We start from the raw sequence: 24,256 nt of genomic DNA, 5'->3' as shown, positions 1-24,256 counted from the left end.
CAAGTTTCCATTCCAACTCACTCTCCACCCCCACTGTCCCATTCTCCCAACTTTATTATCATTTTCTACAAGTAAATGCTTTAAAAGAATAGTATAATGAACACGTATATACCCTCCATCTACACTGAATCTTCTCACTTGCCACATTAGGTTTCTTCCTCTGTATATATATACACACATGTACATATGCAAACTTTCAAGTGGTCCTGCCAAAAAAAAAAAAAAATTTGCAAACATGAAAACTCACCAATAAATTCTTCAGAATGAATCTTCTGAGAATAAGAATATTCTTTTATAGAACCACAATAACATTCTCATACTTTTAAGAATATTAATAACCCTATCTCATTCATGCTGTAGTCAAACTTCTCCAATTATCTCGAGAATACCTTTCATGAAGATGTGGTATGTACACAATGGAATATTACGTGGCCACAACAAAGACTGAACTCTTGCCATCCACAGCAACCAGAGGGTATCATGCTAAGTGAAATAAGTCCGTCAGAGAGACAAATACCATATAATTTCACTCGTATGCGGGATTTAAAAAACAAAAAAAGAGACAAACAAAAAACACACTCGAGTTCAGAGAGTAAACTGATGGTTGACAGAGAAGTGCTTGGGAGGAATGGGGGAAATAAAGGAGATTAAGACTTATCTTGATGAGCACTGAGTAATGTGTAGAATTGTATCATTATACCGTACACCCGAAACTAACATAACACACCATGTTAACCACACTTGAGCAACTTTAAAAAAGCATCTTTCATAGTTATAGACCCAAATGCCTCCCCAACTCTTCTAACCCAGGATGGAATCAAGGTTCACCAAATGCATTTGGCTGTTAGGTTCCTTTAGTGTCTGGTAATCTAGAACAGTTCTCCTGCTTTTATTTTATTCCCCCTGTGATATTTTTTTTCCTGAAGAGTCCAGGCCAGTTGCCTTACGGAATCTCCCATATTCTGAATTTTTCAGATTAGTTCCTTCCTGTAAACTGGAAGTTCAGTTTTGAGGTTTGATTTGAAAGAGATTAAAATTTTGGCAAGAATATTTCATAGACAACATCGTATACTTTCCTTTGCATCACAGCAGGCAGCACATAACGTCAGGCTGTCCCATGATTCGTGACACCAAGCTGAACCCTGGGTTAAAGGGAGACTGTCAGTCTCTGAAAGGTGTATTTTCTCCTTTGCACGTAAAGGTTAAATTGTGGGGTGATATTTTTCAGCCTGTGAATATCCTGTTCCCTAGTGACTTTACCATCTGTTCATAATCCTTGCCTGAACCAATTAAATGTGGGGGGGGGTTTACAGAATCATGGTTTTTTCCCCTATCATTCTTTCCACATATATTAGCTGGCATTATTTTTGTAAAGAAAAGCTTTTCTTCTCCCTCTTTCACTTTTTTCTTTACTTGTCATTCATATTTTTATTTATTCAATCTGTTACACTAAATTATACAGTGAGTACACTGAATGCTCCAATTGTCCCAAACTGGGCCAGTGGGAGTCTCCTTCACGCTGACTCTTCTGTTTAAGCGCTTCCTTCCTTTCTGGCATAAGAAGATACACCAGGCTCACCTTGTTCTTTCTCTGCTTCAGACCTGGAATCAGCCCTGATTCGTTTCAGCAGGGAATGTTATTTAGAAAATAATATCTAAGTATAAAGTGAGCTCATTGTTATTAGAGGTGTCAGTGCCAATTAAGTTCTTTCAGGGGGTAGAGAATCTTTTTGTTTACTCATGAGTTTATATTGGTATTTCCATTTCAAATTTAACATTACCTTTTTAAAACTTTTAATTTTCCTATTTGTATTTTTTTTTTAAAGATTTTATTTATTTATTTGACAGAGATAGAGACAGCCAGCGAGAGAGGGAACACAAGCAGGGGGAGTGGGAGAGGAAGAAGCAGGCTCACAGCGGAGGAGCCTGATGTGGGGCTCGATCCCGGAACGCCGGGATCACGCCCTGAGCCGAAGGCAGGCACTTAACCGCTGTGCCACCCAGGCGCCCCCCCATTTGTATTTCTTTCCTCTTATGCTGACAACCTTGGTCTCTAGCAGCAATGATACACTTGCTTGTTTTATTCTATAATACATCTAAAACAATTTCAAAATTGTAAGAGTAATATTACTAACAATATTCTACATAGTGAAATGTCAATATTTCACTGAAGTTCTTTTTGTCTTTAGAAAATCTCTCACAAAGGATGTACAGTTCAAGGATGGCTTTCTGGCTGATTATATAATCGATCTGATATGTAGTTAGACTCATTTGTTTCTATTAGGCAATTTTAAGCTTTCCTTTTTTCTCTTTAATTTTTTGACATACGAAACACACGTCTCAAAAGTTTTAACGGTATACTCAGAGAAGTCTCACTGCCATTTCTAACCCACCCCCCGTCACCCTTTTCATTGGTTTCTGGTTTATGTTCATTTCTGGAGGTAGAAAAAAAAGCAAGTATATATTTATACTCTTACTTTACTTACTCAAAAGGTAGAATGCTAAAATATTCTGCACCTTGTTTTTTTCTTTTCCACTTAGGAATCACTTTGTATTGGTTCAGAATATAAGAATCAGTAATTCTTAAATGCTGGGAAGGACTGAGCCGGGTTACTACTGTTCACCTTATATGTGTGTAATAAAAAGTCACTAGCCTAAAGCCAATTGTGACTTTAAATAAAGCTCGCAAGAAATTAAACTGCTAAACCTCACTGCAAGGTATGCTGGGGTGTTCTTTAACATGAAAATTTGTCAAATGCTCATCAATAGGTAAATCTGTATTTGTCAAAAGAATTTTTATGAGAAGAAAAGTTAAGAGCGAAAGCAAGCAATCGATCAATGGACAGGTCTAGATGGAAGATGGGAGTTTCTGACATTTTGGAAGGTGGCCACATAGACTGAGTAAATGCCATCTGTATAATTTCTTAGCCTGCCAAGAAGAACAAGACTGGAGATGTATAAAAACAATTCTTCCTTCCTTGCTCTGGAAGTTTAGCTTAAATGAAGTTTAAAGACAATTACATCTCGCAAATTCCAACCCTCTACACATATCTGCTTGAGTGAATGAATCCCACCTGTAAGTCAGAGCCGCTTTGGGGAAGGCTATATCCATTCAGAGGTGCAAGACATGCAAACCCTTGCCAAATAGTTTATGGCAGAAGAACTACAAGCAGCTCCAAAAAAGTGGCAGCTGAATTTACCTGGGTGTGCTTTCTAAACTCTAGGCTAACACCCAACAAAGGTTAGTAAGACAGAAACCCTATTGGTTTTTTAGTTACCATCCACTGCTTCCCATAAAGTATAGGCTCAAGGGAGGAAAAAGCCATCAAAACTCAACATTAAATTAAAAAAAAAAAATCTGACTTTAAAGACAATACTAAACAGTAACTATGTAGTAACATGTATTGTATCCAAATGCCAGTGGGTCAATGGGCTCTTCCAGAATCCACTCTGTAAATAGGTAGAAGAGTTTCCATTTCAAAAAACAAGGTAAAAATCACTTTAAAGATCTGCTGCAGGTGGCTTTAGTTTCCACAGCTCTTAACAAAACACAAAATATTAAACTTCTAGGAGACGAGACACATAATACAAGGACAAGAATCTGACCATTGGTCACATCAAAAACAGAACTGTATTTTTCATTCTAGAGAGGTAATATTTGCCATCTCTTCCTGGCTTTCTAACTTGAGATGTCTATGTTCAATTTTAGATAAAAGTCTCAGTATGAAATCATGACCTTAGATAGCCTGTAAGAAAGAAGCTGGTTGAAAGGAATGGCTGGCTGTAATGTCTTTGGGGCTATTTAAAAATAAGAACTACCCAGGCATCTGGGTAGTGCAGTCGGTTAAGTGTCCAACTCCTGATTTTGGCTCAGATCATGATCTCAGGGTCTTGAGATCAAGCCCTGCATTGGCTCTGCACTGGCTGTGGAGCCTGCTTAAGATTCTCTTGCTCTCCCCCCCACCACATGCTCACTCACACTCTCTCCCTCTCTCAAAAACAAACAAACAAACAAACAAAACCCACAAAAAACAAAAAACCCCACAAAACCCCCCAAAACAAACTACTTATTGCTCCAGTATGAATACAGTACAATCCCCTCACTCTTTCCCAGACCAGAATGTAAAAGTGGGGTTTTCCCGACCCATGACTTTCTGAACGTCATTTTCTAATGAGTAAAGTGGACAGATGCACAAGGATAAAAGATCTCTTGCTTTAGGTTGTACTGTAAACTAAAAGTCAAAATCGAATTTGGTATAGGAAGAGTTACTCAGCAAATTTTATCAATAAATAACAATGCTAGAACGTCACTGATATCAATATTTTTCAAACAATTTTTGTTTAAATTTTGGCATACAAAGAACAAGTGAAACCACCTGCAAGCACTACATCAGGACTTTTACTTAAAGCTGATTATACATTCAAAATCCACACTTACCGGTATCGTAAAAACAAAGATCCTAAATGCCTAGAGTTCTTTTTTTTTTTTTTTTATGATTTTTACTTTATTTATTTGTCAGAGAGAAAGAAGAGAGAGAGAAAGCACAGGCAGGGGAAGTGGAAGGCAGAGGGAGAAGCAGGCTCCACCTCCCTGGCTCCCGAGCAAGGAGCCCAATTTGAGACTCGATCCCAGGACCCCTGAGATCATGACCTGAGCCTAAGGCAGACACTTAACCGACTGAGCCATCCTGGCGTCCCCTGGATGCCTAGATTTCTACGATGTTCTAGTTTAAGCACTCTGCTTCAACATTAGTGCCCCGCAGATATGATTTCCTTAAAGAGGATTTGTATTTTCAAAAAATTTTAAAATCTTTTAAGTGTGGGATGTACTCTTCACAGATGAAAAAAAAACAGAACAGGGGTGGGGATTAAGTGACTTGCTGAAGGCAAATTTGCTAACAATACTGAGATTAAAAAAAAAAAGAAAAAAAGAAAAAGCAAGGGAGAAAAAACTCCCTACAGACCCAGTACTATTATGCTTCTTTTGGATTAGGCCAGGGAAACAGCAGCTTTCCCCCTTATTTTCAAGAGGTCAGTTACAGAATAGTCTACTATTGCAGTGAAGCTTTCTAGGCTTCTAGATGAACACTTGTGAACCCTAGGGAGGGAAAAGAATTCTTTCTGTTCCAAAATCTACATTGATTTTGGGAGAAGTGCAATGATGCAAAGAAATGTAATTTATTAAAGTTGCCAATGAATTGCCTTGAGGGGTACGGTTCCTCGGGCTGGAAAGGGTGAGGAGAGAGTAAGAGCCCAAACACTGCAGAAGCAAAAAGCTCTGTTCTGGCATATATGTCCACTGTCTTCTGGGGGTGGAATGGGGAGCAGAAGAATGCATGGGCAATCTAATCCCGACCACTAGGATGAGAGAAATGACCCCAGAATGTCTTGTAGGCATCAAGAGCAACGTAGAAATTCCACCTGTGTTTACTTACACAAGGAGGTTTTCAAATTTGGTACAGTTAAAACCAAACAACGATTTTTTTTTTCATCATCTGGGAAACCTGCTATTTTCGTAAGAAATGACCATACTTGAAAACATGCAACAGAGAATATATCTTAAATGTGCTTTTTAAGGCAGCTATTTCTGTCGTGCACAATGGGAACGTGGGCACTTTTCTCTCACAGAGAGCACAGAGTACATGCCCTTAAACTGAGAACTCCACCAGGTCCCCTTCCCATCCATGGTGTGGCCCTCAAACAGTATCTCCTCCAAGTCACCATGCATCTTATAACGTATCTGAAAGATCTTGCAAAGTCAGACTTTTCCAATACAAAACAAGTTCTCTGACTTTACTATGACTTAAAAAAAGTTCTTACAAGGTTATTCATTTTATTGAAGTATTCTGGACTTAAGCAATATGATGACTGAATTTTGATTTCATATCCACGGTAGGTATTTATTTAAACTACTCATTTAATGAAAACAATCTGGCTATATGATTTTTAGGAGAATTTTTTCAAAAACTGAGTAGCAGGTTTTAACTACATAGCTTACACGCTGAATAGAACCTTAAACTGTCCCAGGAAGTGAGGTCTAAAATTTCTTTGATCATTCGAAGGGCTTCTTAAAAAAACAGAAAATAAATATCATTGCTGGTGTGATTCTATTCCCCTAGATTAGGGAGCTTTGGTTTTAATGCATCACTGAGCAAACAAAGAGACGTCCATATACTAACAGCAGGTTGGAAGGTTTCATGGCAGAACAGCTTTTCCATATGCTGGACAAACTGGAGCAGTTACAACCGGAACCATCTAGAGCCTCCAGGCTCCTTTGGGGAGGACCGTGGGCTCTGTTCTTTAATGCGCTCTGAGTGTATAGTGGTTTGGCCTAGAAGGCCTTGAAGACAGCACTTTTTCAGCAATCCCTCAGTGTGGGTCTGGAAAGTTCCCCTTAGATCTCAGGAAAGAAACAAAAATTCCCTGTAAAGACCACCCTTCAAAAGGTCCTGATCTGTGGTTATACTAAAAATCACATTCCAGGGAGGTAAAGGTAGAAGTAACACCGGACTATGTGTGCTCACTGTGCTCCAATCTCTAAATCTGGCCGTGTCATTTCTACACAATTCTTTCTCCCAGTGTCCCAAACGAAATTTCATTCATACTTCTGCAGTATATGTTATACATGGTACTAACCCTGAGGCAGGATTTAGCCATTCATTCAAGTCAAACACCAACTTTTCCAAGGACAGAGACATACTAATATTGGTATACGTAAAGCAAAGCCTTATCTGCCCTCCCCTTTTTATCCTAAGTTCTGTTTGATAATAAAGGAATAGTGACAGACCCTTCAGAACTAAAAAGGATTTTTTTTTTTTTTTTTTTTTTTTTTGGACTGGGTCTCAAATCCACTCCCTTTGCTTTAAGGTTACCTGGCTTGCCAGCTTGTTAACTGCCTTTCTGAGTTCTGCCCTCCTTTGTTTCCTCTCATCTCTCTCCAGTCTTTACTCCTTGGCTATTTCCTCAGTCCTTCATCAATCAGCTCCTTCTGTGAGGTTGTGTTCTGATGCCAGAATTTTGCTAAAATGCCCTCTCATGATCTTTATAATTTTACTACCACTCTTAGTCCAGAAATTGATAGTATAAATTCTCGTGTTAAGGGAATTCTCATCTTCTGACCCGATTTTTAATCTGCTGAGTCCAAGAAGCTCAGGCAACCAGAAGTCAAGATGTGGGAATGGGAACAGAGTCAAAATCATTCAAAGACAGCACAGACTCAAGAAATGCTATTGGTGTAGTGGAGGCCTAACAATTCCTTGCATTTGCTTTTTCTAGGGACACCCTCAAGTTCTTTGCAAATGGCCTTGGCTATACAGAAGAAGAAACTACAACCCAGTGTGGCTAGGAGATAACAGTCCCAAACACCCAACTCATGGCCTGGCCTGATCCCAATCACCAGGTTCTCCATTCTAGGCAAGCAAGCATTCTAGGTTTTTAGCCTGGGTTCATGGATGGGCTTCAGGCTGCCAACTCCCCTTAAATGTAAATTATCATCTATATATACACACATATATTCATATAAAAATGTGTATTTATTTTTCTGGAAGATGAACACAGCTCTGATAGGGCTCCAAACTCCAAATGGTTAAGAACCACTACACTAGACTTATGTGGCCTGAATAATAACCTCACAAGAATGGAAACTCCAGAGGATATGGATCTTTGTCTTGTTCACTGATGAATCCTAAGTGCCCAGCACAGGTCCTCAGATACAGTAGCAGGTGCTCAACCCTGAGCTGACAGAGCTGCACGATTTCTGGTCACAGCGTACTCTGAATACTTTGGAAAAGAAGAGTAACCACAGGCTGTTTTCAGGACCTCTCACATGGGGCACAAGATTTTTACTCATGGCCAAAGTCATTCAAGGTAGGTGGGAGCTACATTACCATCCCAGTATCAGATTTCATAACAATTTTGGCCAGTCTTGCTAGATAATCTAAAAGACTGGTTCTAAATACGGGATCTTTCAAGATTATGCTGTCTTAAAAAGCACATACTATCCTATTCTCCACTTGTCCCTTATCCCTCAACCCTTCCCCCTTCTGATTAAGCAGATCTAGGTCAGGGCCCTGAAATGAATGTTTTGAAAAGCTTCCTAGGTGCCTGATTCCTTCCATGTCTTCCACTCCATGAGAAGTACTCATCAGAGACAATCTAAGAAGGACCCGAAAACGCAAACACAAGCACACTGAGTTTACCAGGCTCTTGATAAAGCAACTGAAGGCACAGAGGGAACAAACGGGTTAGACACATCTTGTTCAGAGATAAAACAAATAAGCCAAAGAAAGTAGAAAATCTGCCTCTTTAATACCAACTCCATCTGTCAGGTACAGCCAATCCATCAAACAGATCTACAGGGTTTAGGAGAACACGGCAAAGAGCTTGTCGCAGGAAAAGAGACTGGCCTGGTCCAAAATCAGTAAGAATTGGCAAGGTGCTCTCATTCCAAACATGCCCAGTGTTCAGCTAATCCCCTCCCTGTGGAGTCAGAAAAGAATGTGCAGAATTCTGAACCCTCTATTCCTCAGATAGGAGGGGTTCCTTCTTCTGAATGCAAGGGTTGAAACTAATCTCATCAACGCTCCACTCCTAATTACAAACTAGGGAGAGGAATGAGATGCCTCCCAACATGGGTGCTCTCTGTCTAACCTTTATGATTTGTAAATATCCTTTACCCCATCTCACCAAAGCCGTGCCTCTGCCAACCTCAATTCATTTTCAACTGGCAAATAAGAACAGAAACTACCCCCCAGAGTAATGTTTTCCTCTGGGAAATCCTGGGGAAGGGTGCAATGGGGTCAGTGCCTCCAGCATGCGTTTTCCCTGGACTTACAATACAGCTTATTACATTTAGAACATCATGTTCCCAACCAGCTTGGTCTCTTTTCTGTTATAAACCTGAAGTAAACAGATTCTACAGCAGCTACAAGTCTGTTACCAAGGCCACTGTATTGATCAGTATAATTAACATTCACAATTCATCTAGTCCAGCATGACAAGCCAGCTGGGCTACTCTCCATAAGAACTGAACATTGGGAATCTTCATGTCTTGCGTGCTAAGAAGTCTGGTGCTCTGAACCTGGGCACTAAAAACTCAAGTACTGAATCAGAAGTAGGATGCTACCTGGCCACCCACAGGAGACTGAATTAGTTACCAGAACACCCGAACACATCTGCCATCTTTACGAAGTGCCTATTTCTACTTCCAAAACTACAAAATTCTGAAAGTCTCCCTTCCCCCTGAATCCTGCTTACATCACGTACTTAGAGAAAGAAAACACACGAACTCCTCAATGCCAACTAGAGCCTGACTCCTGGTTAGGACAAGCACTGGCCCAGGTCCCAGAAGACTGTAACTCTACGGAAGGTGTTTTTCAAAGACAAGGGCATATAAAGCTTTTGAACATGGAACTCAGCCTTTGGTTCAGAAGGGGCAGCTCGGGTTGCAAAATGAGAAGAATCAGAAGTTTGCCCAGCATTGCGGGGCAGTGCTGCGGTTTATTACTTTTAGGACTCCAACACAAACTCCAAAATGAAACTGTTCAACTCACTGCTGGCCCTCAGATCTCAAACAACCTAAGAGTAAGCCTCTGTTCCTTAAATCAAGAGCATGTGTAAACCACGACACCACTTTCAACATTTAGGGCAGTGTCCCTAATGCTAAGGGTTTAAAACTTGGTGGGACATCAAATTACCTTCTCATTACATGTAAGGATATCCCTAAGCTTCTAGCCAACGGCCCTGTGGTTCTCGGCTACTGGGCTAAGAAGCCTTGTATCTCAACAGTCTCCTCCCTTACCTCCTATTTCTGGCATTAGAAAGGGATCTAATAAAAGCTGTTGGAAATTCTTATCAATTTCTCACCTGCAGCTCTTGGTATTTCCATAATCACCCATGCGAGAGGGATCTGAGTTAGAAAAACCACCTTTTGCCAACTGAAAGGGACAGGGAGCCAAAGCAACCAAGTGAGCCCAACTCACTTTCTCCTAGTGATAATCATCTCACAATATTTTACTCAATAAACAATTACTGACAATACTTATATGCCAAGCGCTGCATACCATACATAAGTGTGAGATATGGTCCTTGCCCTCAAAATGCCTGGTTTACAGAAATCAAATGAAAATTAAGATTCAGACATCAAATCAGTCCTGAAAAAGGTTTCGAGAAGCACCACACTGAAATCAAACCTACTTTTGAGAGATACAGAGGAACAAGTTATTCTGTTTAGTTTTGATAGTGTAGCACGTGCGCTCCCTAAACACTCCTGAGAATCAGCTCTGAAGCTTCAGAGGCACCACGGTTCATAGGAAGGGCACAGGGCATGGGACAGTACAAGAACCCCCAGAAGTTGCTGAAACGCTGGTTTCAGTATGCCTGAGCTCCTGAGTGGAACCCTCGAGGCACTGATAATGAGTCTCCTGGGAAGCTGAGCAGCATCCCAAAGAGGGGGGTGACGGAGAACACCAACAACCTCAGCTTTGTTTCAAGGACAAACTGCAAGCTGGAAACAATCTCGGCAGTGTCCGGATCTGTAAAGAAAAGAATACTGTGGCTTAGAGACCTCCCCTTCCACATCAGGGTTTTTAACCCAGGTTCCATGGATGAGTTTCAGGAAGTACCGCAAGTCCTTTGAAACATATATGCAAGTTTCTGTGTTCTTGAATTTTCCCAAAGAACTATAATTTTCATAAGATTCTTAAAGGGATCAGTGACTCAAAAGATTAAGAACCATTGTTCTAGAGTTTTTAATCCAGTGACTATCTCAGGAGCATCCCTCAAACTGGCAAAAGAGAAACCTATTTCAGTTCTCTACCTTCCACACAGACTTACCTACTTATTGACCTCTCTCCTAAAATTAGACACAGAGATGAGGGTGTGCGCTTTGGAAAATTCAAGGTTTTCTTGAATTCAAGGTTTTCTACAGCTCCAAAATAAAGCTAACCATCCCGACAGCCCAAATAAATCTTTCTTAAGACCTTTGAGGAAGGAGGTGGTCAAAAAGGGCAGAGCAGAACCACTGTCCTACTTACTCTTCTGATAGGTCCCTTTTTTGATTTCAGGATCCTAAGATCATAATGAAAACAAGTCAAAGCCCAGAAACTCTGACTTGAGGTCAAGCCCGTCCTGGGGGAAAGGAATAAAGTAATTCAGGGGCGCCTGGGTGGCTCAGTTCTTAAGCGTCTGCCTTCGGCTCATGGCATGATCCCAGGGTCCTGGGATCGAGCCCGGCGTCTGGCTCCTCCGCGGGGAGCCTGCTTCTTCCTCTCCCACTCCCCCTGCTTGTGTTCCCTCTCTCGCTGGCTGTCTCTTTGTCAAATAAATAAATAAAATCTTTGGAAAAAAAAAAAGGAATAAGGTAATTCCCATTATGCCCATGGAAACCTGTGCCCCAAAGGTTCGCCTTAATTAATAAGTACCATAAGAGCTGGAAACATTTCTTTTAAAAATGGAACTTCCATACTCCTGACATTATTCAAAACACGGTGAAATGGGCAGCTTCATTCAGGAGACAGAAATGAAACATCTTACACTCATCTCCTCCGGGCCTTTAACCCCGCACTCGGTCACTCGCCAATTCACCATCTAGCTCCCAGAGCTGCCTGGGCACCACTGCGGATCAGCACGCTAGCGTTTTCCTTGGCACCTGCAGCACACAGCATGCTCAGCGGGATTTCACGGATGGCACTGTACACACACACTCTCCAAGAAGAAGAGAAAAATATACAACAGGGCTTGTTCTAGCTGGGCAGTTCTTCAGATGGTACAGAACTAAGCCTCAGGCAGGTCCAAGATGAACAGCATGGAACAGTGAGCAGTCCCAAGCCCCTCCTGTTTTAAGCCTCACTCGGGCACACAACTGAGTACGTGGTGTCCATTTGAGCAGTGAACTGGTTTGGGCTGGTAAAGGAGAACATTTTCAGCCCATTAAGCTCTACAGGTTAAGGACAGACACATGTCAGCTGAGGCAGTGGGACTTCTGTGGCAAGAAAGCAGAAGGACGCAGGGCCAGTCCTACATTTTTGTTTCTTCAAAGTCTTTTTCTCGTCTCGACCATAGGATTCCAAATGCTACCTTTTACCAGTGGTTCATTATACTTTTTCACTTTGTGGCCTGTTTGGGTAGTAAATGATTAAGCCCCATTGTATATTGCTAAGTAGCACCAATCATTATACTCGGTCTGAGATCAAGGCACCGGACTGAATTAAGCCTTTAGAGAAACTGAACAGAGATAGGAAAAAAATGAAACCAGTCTGAGTGTCAACAAAAGCATGGGTGTCCCACCCTAGCTCTGCAATTGCTTCAGAGCAAAGGCCACACACTTCTGCAGGAGAAACTCAGTTAAATGTAATTCGGAGCAGGCTGTTGAGAGCAAAGAGAAACAGTACCTGAGGGAGGGAGTTGGAATACACAGGATGTGATCTGAAAGTGATTATATAAAAAGATAAAGTCACACCTCAAAAGGGTCTTTGGAATTGTTTCACATAATTCAAGGATTCTAGTTTGGGAAGCCTCCCAGATGACTGCAGTTTGAGGAAAGAAACTCCTGGACTCAGCGAACCCACTGTCTGAAAGGCGCCCACCTTCTACAGGCGCACTGTGCGACGTGGGGGTTGCGGGAGGAGGGGTCAGGTGGAGCACACCCCATTTCTAGCACAACCTCTAGGTTTTCCCGTTGTCTGCGTACCTCTTAGAAAACCACTATTTTAGTGTTCAATAGGTTTAAGCCCTACATAAAATAACATTTTCCTCAGGGAAAATTTTTTTCCTGTTGAAAAGACATTCTAATAGAAACACCTTTTTTTTTGTTGGCTCTTTAAGACTATTTCAAAATTCCATATAAACCAGGGTACTTTTCAGAGTTTACAGTCACTGAACAGCATGGTGGGTAACAGGTCTAAACCAGAACTGAACCAGGCAAACGAGAAATACGGTCACTCTAGTTATAAAGGAACAATAGTGCTAAGTAAATTTAGTAAATTTACTAAATGCTAACCTCCTCAACAGTCCTGTAGTGCCATCATTCTTCCTCATTTTACAGACAAGAAAATGGAGGCTCCACAGGTTAAGTCACTAGCCCAAAGCCACATGGGCTTTGGATGGTAGGGACTGAAGGTAAACCTGACTCCAAAAATCAAGAGCTTAACATACATTGTACTCCTCGGTTTTAGGAACAAAAAAGGGGAAGTTAAAGAGATCTTATGTAACAGCCAAGCAAGAGTGGGAGAGCAAGAGAGCTACCTGAATGAGTCACAGGGAAACATGGAATCGTAAGAGAAAAGGTGACCATACTTCTACGTGAAGTTTTAACTGCTTATCACATGCTGACACCGTTGACAAGGGTAAGAAAGACAATTTGTGGTAAGGATCCTGTTTACAGATCATAACTACTTGAGGTGGCAGAGGGAATTTATGAAGAGTCACAGGCAACTAGAAATCTACATGAGTCTATGTATCAAAACACACAGACGCAAGGGATCTAGACAATGAACAGATTTCTCTGTTACAAGATAAAAGTCTAAAGGAACTTTGACACTAGAGTCTAACAACTCAAATAAAAAAAAGAGATAATCGGTATCTGTGGAGAAATCCACACAAGGGCTTCTTACACCCCTGACTTCTGTTTGAAGACTGCCACTAAAACAGTAGCTGCCCTAAAGAGAATCAAGACATAGTAATGATGTTGGGAAGATAGGAAATATCCACCTATCAGACCTCTTCTCAGTCTAAGAATATCGGTGCAAATTCTGTACAACTGCATCAAGAATTAGCCATAACACAGCCCTGACTGAGAAGAGGAGCACCCTGCATTCCACCCAACAGGTTAACAGCTAAGTAGTACTCACTAGGCCTCTACCTGGTGTGCTTCCTAAATCCTAGCGGACCCTTTTGATAAACTGAGGCTGCTATATATGCCTTATTCAAATAAAGAATATCTTACAAGCAAAAGTAGTTGTTTTGTGTCTTCTCTTTTCCTCTACTGTGCTGGTGGTAAAAGTCTGTCTGTATAGATCTTGGGTTCAATGCCTAATGTATCACTCTGGAGAGTACCCCCCAATAAATATTCAGAAGTACAGAGAGTACCCTCCATAAATGCTCAGAAGTGCAGAGAACAGCAAATGCTCTGATAGGCCTTCCAGAGAAGCAAGTCTAAGTTAGAAGTTTTATCAAGCTGGAGATTTGGGTTTAGTCTTAAGAAAAAAAAAAAAAAAGCAACTTGATACAATGTCAATTTCCAAAGGCCCAAGGACAGCTCTCACTCCCTCAATACAAAGTAGCAGAAAGAAGGATAAATACCCAGTGATTATGGGGAACTAGCGGGTTTATTTGGGTCGACTGATAACTGCCAACATTAAACAAGGATCCTCTTTAGTTGTGGCATAATGTACACTACCCTAACAACTAAGGGACCCCTTTCCTCACCCAAATTTTCCTGGCAATACAATGTGAAACCAACAGTAACGGTTGTGAACAAGCCTTACCCTGTGACTCATACTATAGCTGTTAATACTGTCCCATGAAAATCTCCTTTAGAACTTTGTGTCAGCCAAAGCTGTCTTCCCAAGGAAATGGTACATGTGTTATTTCCCACATCTGCTAATGTGATTCCCTTTATCCTCTGCCTCCTAGAAATTGTGGCACTGCATGTGACGATCAGCCTCACCAATTGTCATAGCCGTCATGGTTAATATTTTTTTCCTTCCTTCTATAGTTTTGACTTTTTCTCTTTTCTTCAAGATTTATTTATGTTTGAGAGAGAGAGAGAGAGAGCGAGCGAGCGTGAGCAAGCACACGAGCAGAGGGGAGAGGGAAAAGCAGGCTCCCCACTGAGCAGGGAGCCCAATGCGGGACTTGATCCCAGGACCCTGGGATCATGACTTGAGCCAAAGGCAGACGCTAAACCGCCTGAGCCACCCAGGCGCCCCTAGTTTTGACTCTATCTATACTGCATGTGTCTTGTGTTATAAGCCATCTCAAATGCTCACTAAAAAGAGGGAGTGTAAGTATACGAACAGACTTGCTTAAAACCACTTTTGCCATCTTAGCTCCCAACATGCACCTATCTCTACCTGTTCCAAATAAAAAGCACTTATTTGGCAGATGAGGAAACTGAGGCACAGAACCTCACTTGCTTCAGGTGGTACCCATTTAGTTGACTTCTTGACACCCAGATCAAACCTTGAATCAAACCAACAAGTCCTATTAACTTCACAGTACTGTGGTAGACCCTGGGGCATACAACACCAAGTCATGATTATAGTTGAAGAATCTCAATCTATGCTTTTAATTGATGGACATCTACTCTTCTCCCAAAGTGAATAAAATTTCACCAGTTACACTGGAATCTGATCTAAGAACCACCAAGGTCACCCTAGAGTAACCTACAGCCTGACTGGCACCTCACTTCCTGAGGGGCCTTGGGGCTTGGAATGATCTAAGGCTTACTTGGTCTAGAGCCACACTGGAATCCTCACAGGGTAAGGCCGGCACCTTTTGAAGAGGCCTTTTTCTTACATCATTCAGTACACACCACGCTACATTTTTTCTCTTTTCTCAGGCTTTCTCACATTATCCACACATGGCAGAGGTACAAAAGTGACTTAAGTCATAATGTCCAATTCAGTTGTTCTGAAAAAACGGATCACCTAGAACTTGCTATGTGACCTTGACTAGTCCTCAGTCAACTCATTAACTAAATAAATGCCTTTTATCATCACTAGGGGAAGGGTAATTAGTCATCATAAATCACGTTAATACAAAGTGCTGTGTAAATGCTAAACAACAAACCTCAGAAAGAGCAAGATTAATAAGAAACATGGGGGTACATTTACCCACAAATGGAGACTTATAATAGGGTCTTCCCACATTCCTGGCAGAGACTGCTCATTTCAGCTAATGGAATGAGTCTTTAAAATCATTAGCATTTGGCTTGACAATAATACATTAACAATATTCCTCCTGGGAAGAAAGGAGGAAAAGAAATATTTATTCCTGGTAGGTGGTCCTACAGACATCTCAATTACTAGTTAGCCAGGTAGGCAATTAATATTTGAGTACCTACTAGACGCTAAGTACAGAGCTAGGCACAATACATACACTGGTGAACAAGAGTCCCTGCCTATAGGGAGTTTATAATCTACAATACAAACTCTGCCTTACTAATAAGTGGCACTTGCAAGAATACAGGCTTACTAAAATTAAGGCACGTAAGAATAAAGATGCTTAATCCCTGAAGCAACTAGACAAAAGAGGATAGGCTAAGGGGGAGAGGAAGAGTTCAGGGAATTAGGGTACCAGGGCTTTCTCCTAACTTATCGTAGGTATTACCCTTAAGCATTCTTAGAAAGGCTATGACTGTGTCTCCAAATAGTGCAGATTACAGTTACTGCCCCAATAAAGCAGTCAACTGAACTGAGAGCACTAAAAATAAGGTTAATCAGGCTCCACAGAATCAAAGGATCTCCTACTACCTTTTAAAGGCATTCTATTGGTAAGTTTCTTAATTTTGTAGGAAAACAGAGCTACAGCACACAATGGCGACCTGTCTTTTCAATCCCAATCAAATGATTTCTGGAGTGGCAGATTAATCCCCTTTAAAAACAAAGTCATCCCTCCCACTATGACAGCTTAACTAATTCAGGTGTAGGGGCCTCAAGGACTGTAACTATTCCTGCAAACCTTGTATTCAGCTTACACAAGCACTGCATCCTATCAAACACTGCAGGCAGAGACAGCCTTGAAACACTGTCTTTACAGGAGGGAAATATTTATCCAGCTTCTCACTGGTTTCAGAAAGGTCACCTCTCTGCAAAGGTTCTCCGGTCTACTGTTAACTGGGTGCCAGGTATGTGGAAAGTCAAGACGTGGTTGGCAGCAAATGCTCACAAAGCACTTGGGATCCCAATCCCACCGGTCAGAGAGCTAGTTAGACTAAAATCTCCGAAGGTTGCTATTTAATCTTTCACGACAAGAGAATTAGAAGGGTGTCTTTTGAGCTCAACCCGCAGCACAATAGACTAAACTTGTTCTGCCTCCCTTAAGTGCGGTAAAGAATGAGCAATCCTTCCTTACCACCCACCCCTCCAACCCACCCAAGCTCTTTTCTCAAGGGATGCCTAAGTGATCTATTCACATGACTAGGATCAACCTGTATCCATGACAGTGTCTGCTGTCACCAACCTCCAAGCCTTAATATCTTACATATGTTGAAGCAACTGGATGACCACAGAAGGTGAAAATCATACTTTCCCTTTCAATCTCACGCTGCCCTCGCTGCTTTCACCTGCATAAAAGAGCTAGTTCCACGTATTTTTCCCTCTTGCCTCCAAGCTAGCACGCAGTTGTTGGAGAAACCAGCCACCGCTCCCAAAGATTTGCCCAAAGCAGCTCTGCCAGATTTACCCACTCACCTGAGGGGAGATTTTCTGTACAGCGCCATCCCCTGGGACCGGTCACAAGGCTCGACTGACTTGGCTCACCCGCACCCCCCTCCCGTCTTCGAAAGGCCCTTCATCCAGGAAAAGTCAGCCGCAAATTTAAGGCCCGGCCCTTTCGGATTTCAGAAAGATCCCGGAGGACTAGGGCCGAGGGACAAAGGAAAGTGAGGTCAGGGGCGGCCTTTCCAGCTCGGGATAGGCCTGGGGTCACTCACCCGCCACCCCTCACACCACCTCCGTCGTCCCGGACCACCTCAAACCCGGCCCCTGAAGTCCCGAACTAGCTGGAGCCCGGGCCCTGGGCTCGCTCGCGCCCCTTCCGCGAGGCCCCATCCCAGGCCCCCGCCGCCACCCAGAGCCCCCGCACCTTCTTGGGCGCCTTGGTCACGGTGGCCATGAAGGAGTACTTCTCAGCGTCCTCAATCTCCTTGGCCTGCTTCAGCTCCTCCCCGACCCCGGGCAGCGGCATCGCGTCAGGCATCGACATCCCCCGGCCGGCCCGGCCCGCGGCTGACCCGCCGCCCCCGCCTCTTTCCCTCACCGGCGCCCGCCCGCCCGCCCGCGCGGCACCCTCCGACACGCGTTCGCCCACCCTCCCGCCGGGCCCGCGCGGAGCTGCGTCCGGTGCTAAGGTGCTGTGGCCAGCGTCTCGTCCGCTCGGCAGTCTAAACCAGCCGGACAGCGACCGCGGCGACAGGAGCACCAAGAGCAGCAGCGCCGAGCTCCGACCGGCCCGCGCCGCCACCTCCGCCGCACGCAAGCACGCACGCAAAGTAAGGGTAGAGGAGGGTGACGCCACGTCAAGTACTGGCAGCTCCGAGAGGGGCGGAGTAAGGGGAAGAGGCGGGGAGAAACGGCGGCCTGTCATGACGTCATCACGCCGGACCGGGCTGCAGAAGCCACGCCTCCTTCTTCCTGCCTCGCTTGTTCCCCGAGTGAGCCAGACACTTTCCGCCGCCAGGTGGCGGCATCAGCCCTATGAGAGGCGCGTGGTTTCGCGAGGACGCCTCGGAACTTGGCGGGGGGAGAAGGGGTTTCTTTGGGCTGTGGGGTTCCCCGCAAGGCCTCAGAAGGGTGTAAGGGGGTTGTTTGGAAGCAAAGACCAGAGCCCTATGCGACGCATTCTACAGCCAGGACCAGGAAATAGGCAGGGACCCAGACAACCCATTCACTGCCCCAGACCGGTTGGACCAGCAGCCCCTTCCCCTCCTGCTCACCCCATTAAGAGTGAGCAGAACAGGGGCGCCTGGGTGGCACAGTGGTTAAGCGTCTGCCTTCGGCTCAGGGCGTGATCCCGGCAATCTGGGATCGAGCCCCACATCAGGCTCTTCTGCTGTGAGCCTGCTTCTTCCTCTCCCACTCCCCCTGCTTGTGTTCCCTCTCTCACTGGCTGTCTCTATCTCTGTCAAATAAATAAAATCTTTAAAAAAAAAAAAAAAAGAGTGAGCAGAACAGACTCAGAGCAGTTTCGTTTCCGCACAACCTTTTCTGAGCTCCTCCATCACCGTCTCCCCTGGGTCTTGCTTGTTTACAAGACCTTCAGGCCTCAGAGCTAATGTTATCTGGCCATTGGGATAGGGCTAATGGGCAGAGAGTGGAGAGAAGGAAGGGATTTGGGGGTGGGAGAGAGAAGTCCTATCCTGGATGAATGGTTTTCCTGCTCCCCCTCCCAAGCATAGACTCTGCTAGCTCCCGGTGGCACCCAGGGCATTCTTTTACTGGCCCCTACTATGTGCTCTATGCTAAGGCCCTGGATAGTAAAGGTGTGTGCAAAGCATTTTATGTTTTGCAAGGTTTAGTCCAGCTGCTGAGGCAAAGCCTATTTGGACCCTGATGTCAGCTGAGGTAGCATGTCCTTTGAGATTTAAATGACACTGGCTGGATGCCCATGTCCTGTGGAAAGTCCAGTGCCCTCCCCAGGATTTCTGTGATTACTGGATGTGGGGGGGGGGGGGACTTAGAATTTCATGGTTACCTCTGGCTCTAGTTTTCTGCCTCATCTGAAGTTTTATTCACTATTCTGGCAGTGTGGCTGTTTCCTTAGTTCCTGCTGTCAATTCAAATATGGAACACAGCCCCTTCTCCTTTCAACCCCCACCCCTATTCCAAAACAACTGCAAAAATAATGCTGTAACGTGTAGCAGAACTTTTAATGAAGGTTTGTGGGCCACAGGGGAGAGATTACATCACACAGCAAACAATTTAGAATCACATTTCTGAAATGTTCTGAAAAGTTATTTTGGCTATCTTGTCACCTGGGGTTTCTCACTGGCCACACCAACTCACAAAGTTCCTCTAGCCCACTGCTGTCTAATGTGGCTTCCTCCTGTTACTCCCTTTTTATTTTATTTTATTTTAATTCAATTAATTAATATCTAGTGTATTATTCGTTTCAGAGGTAGAGTTTGGTGATTTATCAATTGTTTGTAACAGCCAATGCTCATTATGTCATATGTCTTCCTTAATGCCCAGTCACCCAGTTATTCCATCTGTTCCTTCCTTCCCATCCCGCCACCTCCCTCTCTCCTCCTTGACTGACTCTGCGAAGCCAGATTCCTCTCTACCGCGATGAATAATTCAGGTCCTCCCAGTGCCCTTTTCTCAAGTTCCCCCTGCCCCACCAAGCCCACCTCCTTATACCCAGAAGCCCACCAGGTCTTTGACAGGCTCAACTCTTTCAAGAAAGAAGCTGTCGTTTGAAATGACATTTTTTCCACTGGTTTGGGTTCAAGACTGGGGAGAGTGTGAAATACATGTCTCTGGGGCCTTAGAGTCTTAGTCAGAGAAGCCCATGTTCCAACCACCCCGCCCCAGGGGCCTGTCTGTTTGAATCCGGCTGTGAAAGTGCCCACATACTTCTGCAGATCCTCATCTTAACTGTTCGAATTCTCTCAGCTGCCCACTCTTTCAAGCCCCCAACTTCCCTCTCAGCAGTATTCCTGTATCAGGAGGGACTGAGAGCAGGGGGACCAGAATACCAGATTCATCCACAAGGGTGCCAGACAGATACCTTCCTCTTTATCTCTCAGCTGGGGCCAGGAGCCAGACTTGCCCACCCAGGAGTCTTTGGACCTACAGCCTAAAGTAGCTTGTATCCTGTGGGTTTGCCCAAACTGCTGTCAGAGTCCAGGGATCAGAGGTGCCTGCTCAGAGAACAGAGGCAGAGCCAGTTGGAACAGAGGTGAAAACTCCACATCCCTAGAATAGGAAAACATGTGACTTAGGATAGCTTATTAAAAACAACAGCAACAACAACAAAAACAAAAAAACAAAAAACAAAACAAAACAAAAAAACCCAAAAAACCCCCAAAAACAAAACAAAAACAACATAGATGTGTCTGTCCTTTGAATCTGATTTTTAAAACTCCCATTGTCTGAGAGCTTTGTCTCTCTGAGCCCAAGTTCTGCCACGCGTTTAGCCATCACTGTGATCCTGGAGCTGGAAGATCCCCTCTCTCTGACTCCTCCTCAATCAAAGTAACAGGTTTTCCCTAACACCTTGCTCACAGACTTGGCCGTGGCTGCGGCTGAGAATGCTGAAGACAGAGCCAGGCCTCGACGGAGCAGTACCTTTGCAGTTTGAACCAGGAAGGAGACCGGCAGGTCTGATTCTGCTTACCTGAGCACCTGGCCCAAGGGGAGGTTGGGGAGGCCGACCTAGGGGAACTGGGTACTTAGACTAGAAGGCAGGAGGGGCAGTACTCCCTGCCCTGGAAAAGGCGGCAGATCTATGTGGTTCACATCGGGCCAGGGCCCAGGCCTTCCTGGAAATCAGCCTGCTGCCAAGGACATGGCTGGCTGCTATTGCCCCCACCATGTGTGGGCTGGAGCCCAAAGAACTGATCCAGCCAGAGAATGTGATGACATAATATGGGTGAGAACTGTTGCATGCCGCCCCTCTCCCTCCTAGATGGTCCCACTTGGCCCAGCTAAGGGAGTTGCCTTCATGAATGGCAAGAAATGGCCTGTCCTCGGCCTGCCCACCCACCTATCTGACTTGCTCCCCCCTGAACAGCACAATCCACACGCAGATGAGAACAATGACCAGGGGCCCATATTTGAGAAGAGCAGAGCCCCAAGGACAGGTGCATCTGTTGTGTGTGGTGGAGGGAAGGTGCCAACGAGCCTCGGGGCCTGAAGTGACCCTGCTCTAGAAAGGGGGAGCCTGAGGGTAGAGATGAATTGGGAGATGCCATCACCAGAAAGGTGCTGGCCCTGGGGTATCCTGCCTGGGCTTGGTCTTGTTCATCAAACTCACTCTTCTGTCTACCCCAAAACGTACCTTCCACATTCATTCATTCATTCATTTTTTTTTAATTCATAAAATATACATTGAATGCTGAAGATGTGCCAGGAACAGCACTAGATATTGGGGCTACAGAGACAAAAGAGGTACTGATCTCTACTGGGGGACAGAAGGTGGGGGAGTGGGGGGGGTGGGGATGAGCAGGAAAGGCTTGGTAGAGGCAGCTGCTCCTTGAGCTGACTCTTGACATAGAAGCAGCTGGACAAGGTAGGGAAAGGGATACCATGAGAAAAGGCAGGGCGGTGAAATAACCTGGTGTATTACGGGCGCTGTAAATATCTCAGTGCAGGTGGGGCCTAGGGTGCAAAATGGAGCAGAGTGAGAGCTGAAGGTGGAGCCGATCCTGCAGATCCTGGCAAGCCGTGGGTGTGCGGAGCTGACGTCCACCGGGATGGGGAGCATGGGAGGAGAAGCGAGTCTGGGTGGAGGGGCTGCTGAGATAAGGAGTCAGCTTCAGACATGTTGAGTTTGATGTGTCTGTGGAGCGCACTGTCCCCAGTGCCAGGGGAGCCTAGGTTGGTGCCTTTCATGCCTTTCATACCCAGCCAGGCTGGCACCCCACAGAGCAAGGCTGGCCTCCCCCTGGAGGCCGTTTGCCTTCTGTGGGCCAGGCCTCCCTTTAGCCCTCCTCAATGAAAGGTGCAGAAAAATTGCAAGAGATCTTGGATGACCGCAAAAGCAAGGGAGCAAGGCTCAGTGGCTCTCCCATCTTCTTTCTATCCCAGGGCCTCCCTGTTGCACAACTCTGGGAGGCACTATGAACACTGACATGAAGGGGGTCCCTGAAGCAGGACTCCAGATTGCCAATCTGCCCTCCTGGCCCTGAGGGACCCCCAGAGGTGAGACTCCCAGCTGCACCTCTGCATCTCGGGGAGGGGGGGGGCACTGGCTCCGCAGGCATGCCTGGCTCCCTCCTCCCGCCCAGCCCCTACAGTCCCCATGTCCAGTCTCTGCCCCCCGCTTTGTAACTCAAGCACTTTTGAAAAGATGGACAGTCCCCTGGGGGCCTTCTCCTTCTCTGCCTCCTCCTCTGCTTCATATTTATTATTTATTATTGTTTGGAACACTATAGGAAAGAAAGACCTGTGAAGATAAAAATCTCTTTACATCTCTCTGAGTTCACTTCCAGTCCTTGGCCATTTGCAGAAGCTGGCATTTACATACCTGCGATCAGTAGATGCATGTCGCTTTGTGTTCTGCTTTGATCAGATTACAATATTTCGAAAACACATTACCACATACAGAGATTGCTTACATGCTTGTCCTTGTCAGTGTTTCCCAAGCGCTCCATCGTCTTGCCATAAAAGTCGGCTTCACCGTGTTCCCAGTGCTGGGTCTTGGTTTTCAACTTGGTACCATCTGAATAAAGCGTGCGTGAGAGTAGGAGTCAGAGCGGGATAGGCTTTCAAGCAAAATAGACAAGGTTGGGTCACAGCATCCAGGTCCTGCCAGAGAGAAGGAGCAAAAATGTAAACAGTGGGGCCCACGGTCCCGTCTATAAATAGGAACTGGGGGGACGGCACCTTTCAGCCATAGGGGATGTGAGGCCCAGTGCTTGGAACTCGTGATGGCTGACTCACGGGGAGGCTGCGTGGCGTGGAGAGAAGCCGGGCCTCTGGATAGACGGTGATGCGGCCTCTCAAGTGTTGACTCTGCTACCAACTTGGCTGTTGGAATCCTGGGCCTTTCTGGCCCTTTCTGGGCCTCCGTTTCTTCATGCAAAACAAGGGGGCTAGCTCTCCATCTGGGGCCCGTGATGATCCAATCTCATAAAATAATAAATATCAAAGAGCTTTGAATAAGTTACAAGTATTGTGCAAATGTAAGTTACCAAAATGTGGCTCCAGCTAAAAAATCTGGAGGGGAAGGTGTTATTGTCGAGAATTTGGCATTCTCTCGGTGCACCGCTTCCCAGCAGCAAGCTGCTCGTCAGTGCTGGGGCTGAGTCCTTGTTTACACTGCGATTGTGCTTCCTTGCGAGGGGCGAGGGGCGAGGTGCGGCTGGAACCGTCCCAGCCGTGAGCCACCCGCCACCTCCCTGGCCCAGCCTGGCCTGGGGTCTGGCTACTGTGTATCCAGCAGCCCCTCCAGACTTCCTCAAATGCTTTCTTCTGGGTTGGACCAGAGAGCCTGATGTATCTTTCTTCAGTTTTCGTTTTCCAAAGCTGTAGCCGGTAAAAGTTATGGCTGAGCAAGCATCGAGTACTGTAAACAATGTTCAAGGAATGTTTTGATGGTTCTTTGTGCTACTTTGTGTGTCAGTTATTTACTAAGCACAGGCTTTTTGTCAGGGGATGGGCTGGATGCCAGGGAGCCTGCAGTCAACAAGACAGACACTGTTCCTGTCCTCGTGGGGCTTAGCATCAATAGCAGGACTTGTTCTCAAAATCTGTCCCCCCCATACCTTTTCAGAGTGGGGCCCTCCTCCTTCCTCTCTCCACGTGCCGCACCCTGCAGAGCCCTTCTGAGAAGTAAACTGCATTTATCATGCCAGACCTCAGGGTGGGGAGGA

The 24,256-nt window shown here is 45.0% G+C and overlaps 1 protein-coding gene and 1 long non-coding RNA gene across 2 annotated transcripts in view; both read right to left on the bottom strand.

The window, feature by feature from the left end:
- Nucleotides 1–18,189, bottom strand: part of AHCYL1 (adenosylhomocysteinase like 1) — a 35,392-nt gene extending 17,203 nt beyond the window's left edge. Inside the window, 1 exon segment of the mRNA XM_087866157.1 lies at nucleotides 17,806–18,189. Within this exon segment, the coding sequence (XP_087722283.1) occupies nucleotides 17,806–17,925 (120 nt within the window). The 5' untranslated portion in view covers nucleotides 17,926–18,189.
- Nucleotides 18,190–19,617: 1,428 nt separating this feature from the next.
- On the bottom strand, nucleotides 19,618–23,504 carry LOC148109200 (uncharacterized). Its single transcript, XR_015726214.1, has 3 exons — nucleotides 23,325–23,504; nucleotides 23,000–23,189; nucleotides 19,618–20,636 (listed from the first exon to the last, which is right to left on the bottom strand). It is a non-coding gene; the product is annotated as an uncharacterized LOC148109200 (long non-coding RNA).
- Between the last annotated feature and the right edge of the window lie 752 nt (nucleotides 23,505–24,256).

Source organism: Ursus americanus, chromosome 12 (assembly GCF_024610735.1).
Source record: "Ursus americanus isolate L20-20 chromosome 12, mUrsAme1.1.p, whole genome shotgun sequence".
Classification (NCBI taxonomy): Eukaryota; Metazoa; Chordata; class Mammalia; order Carnivora; family Ursidae; genus Ursus; species Ursus americanus.
This window is presented reverse-complemented; position numbering and strand designations above follow the sequence as displayed.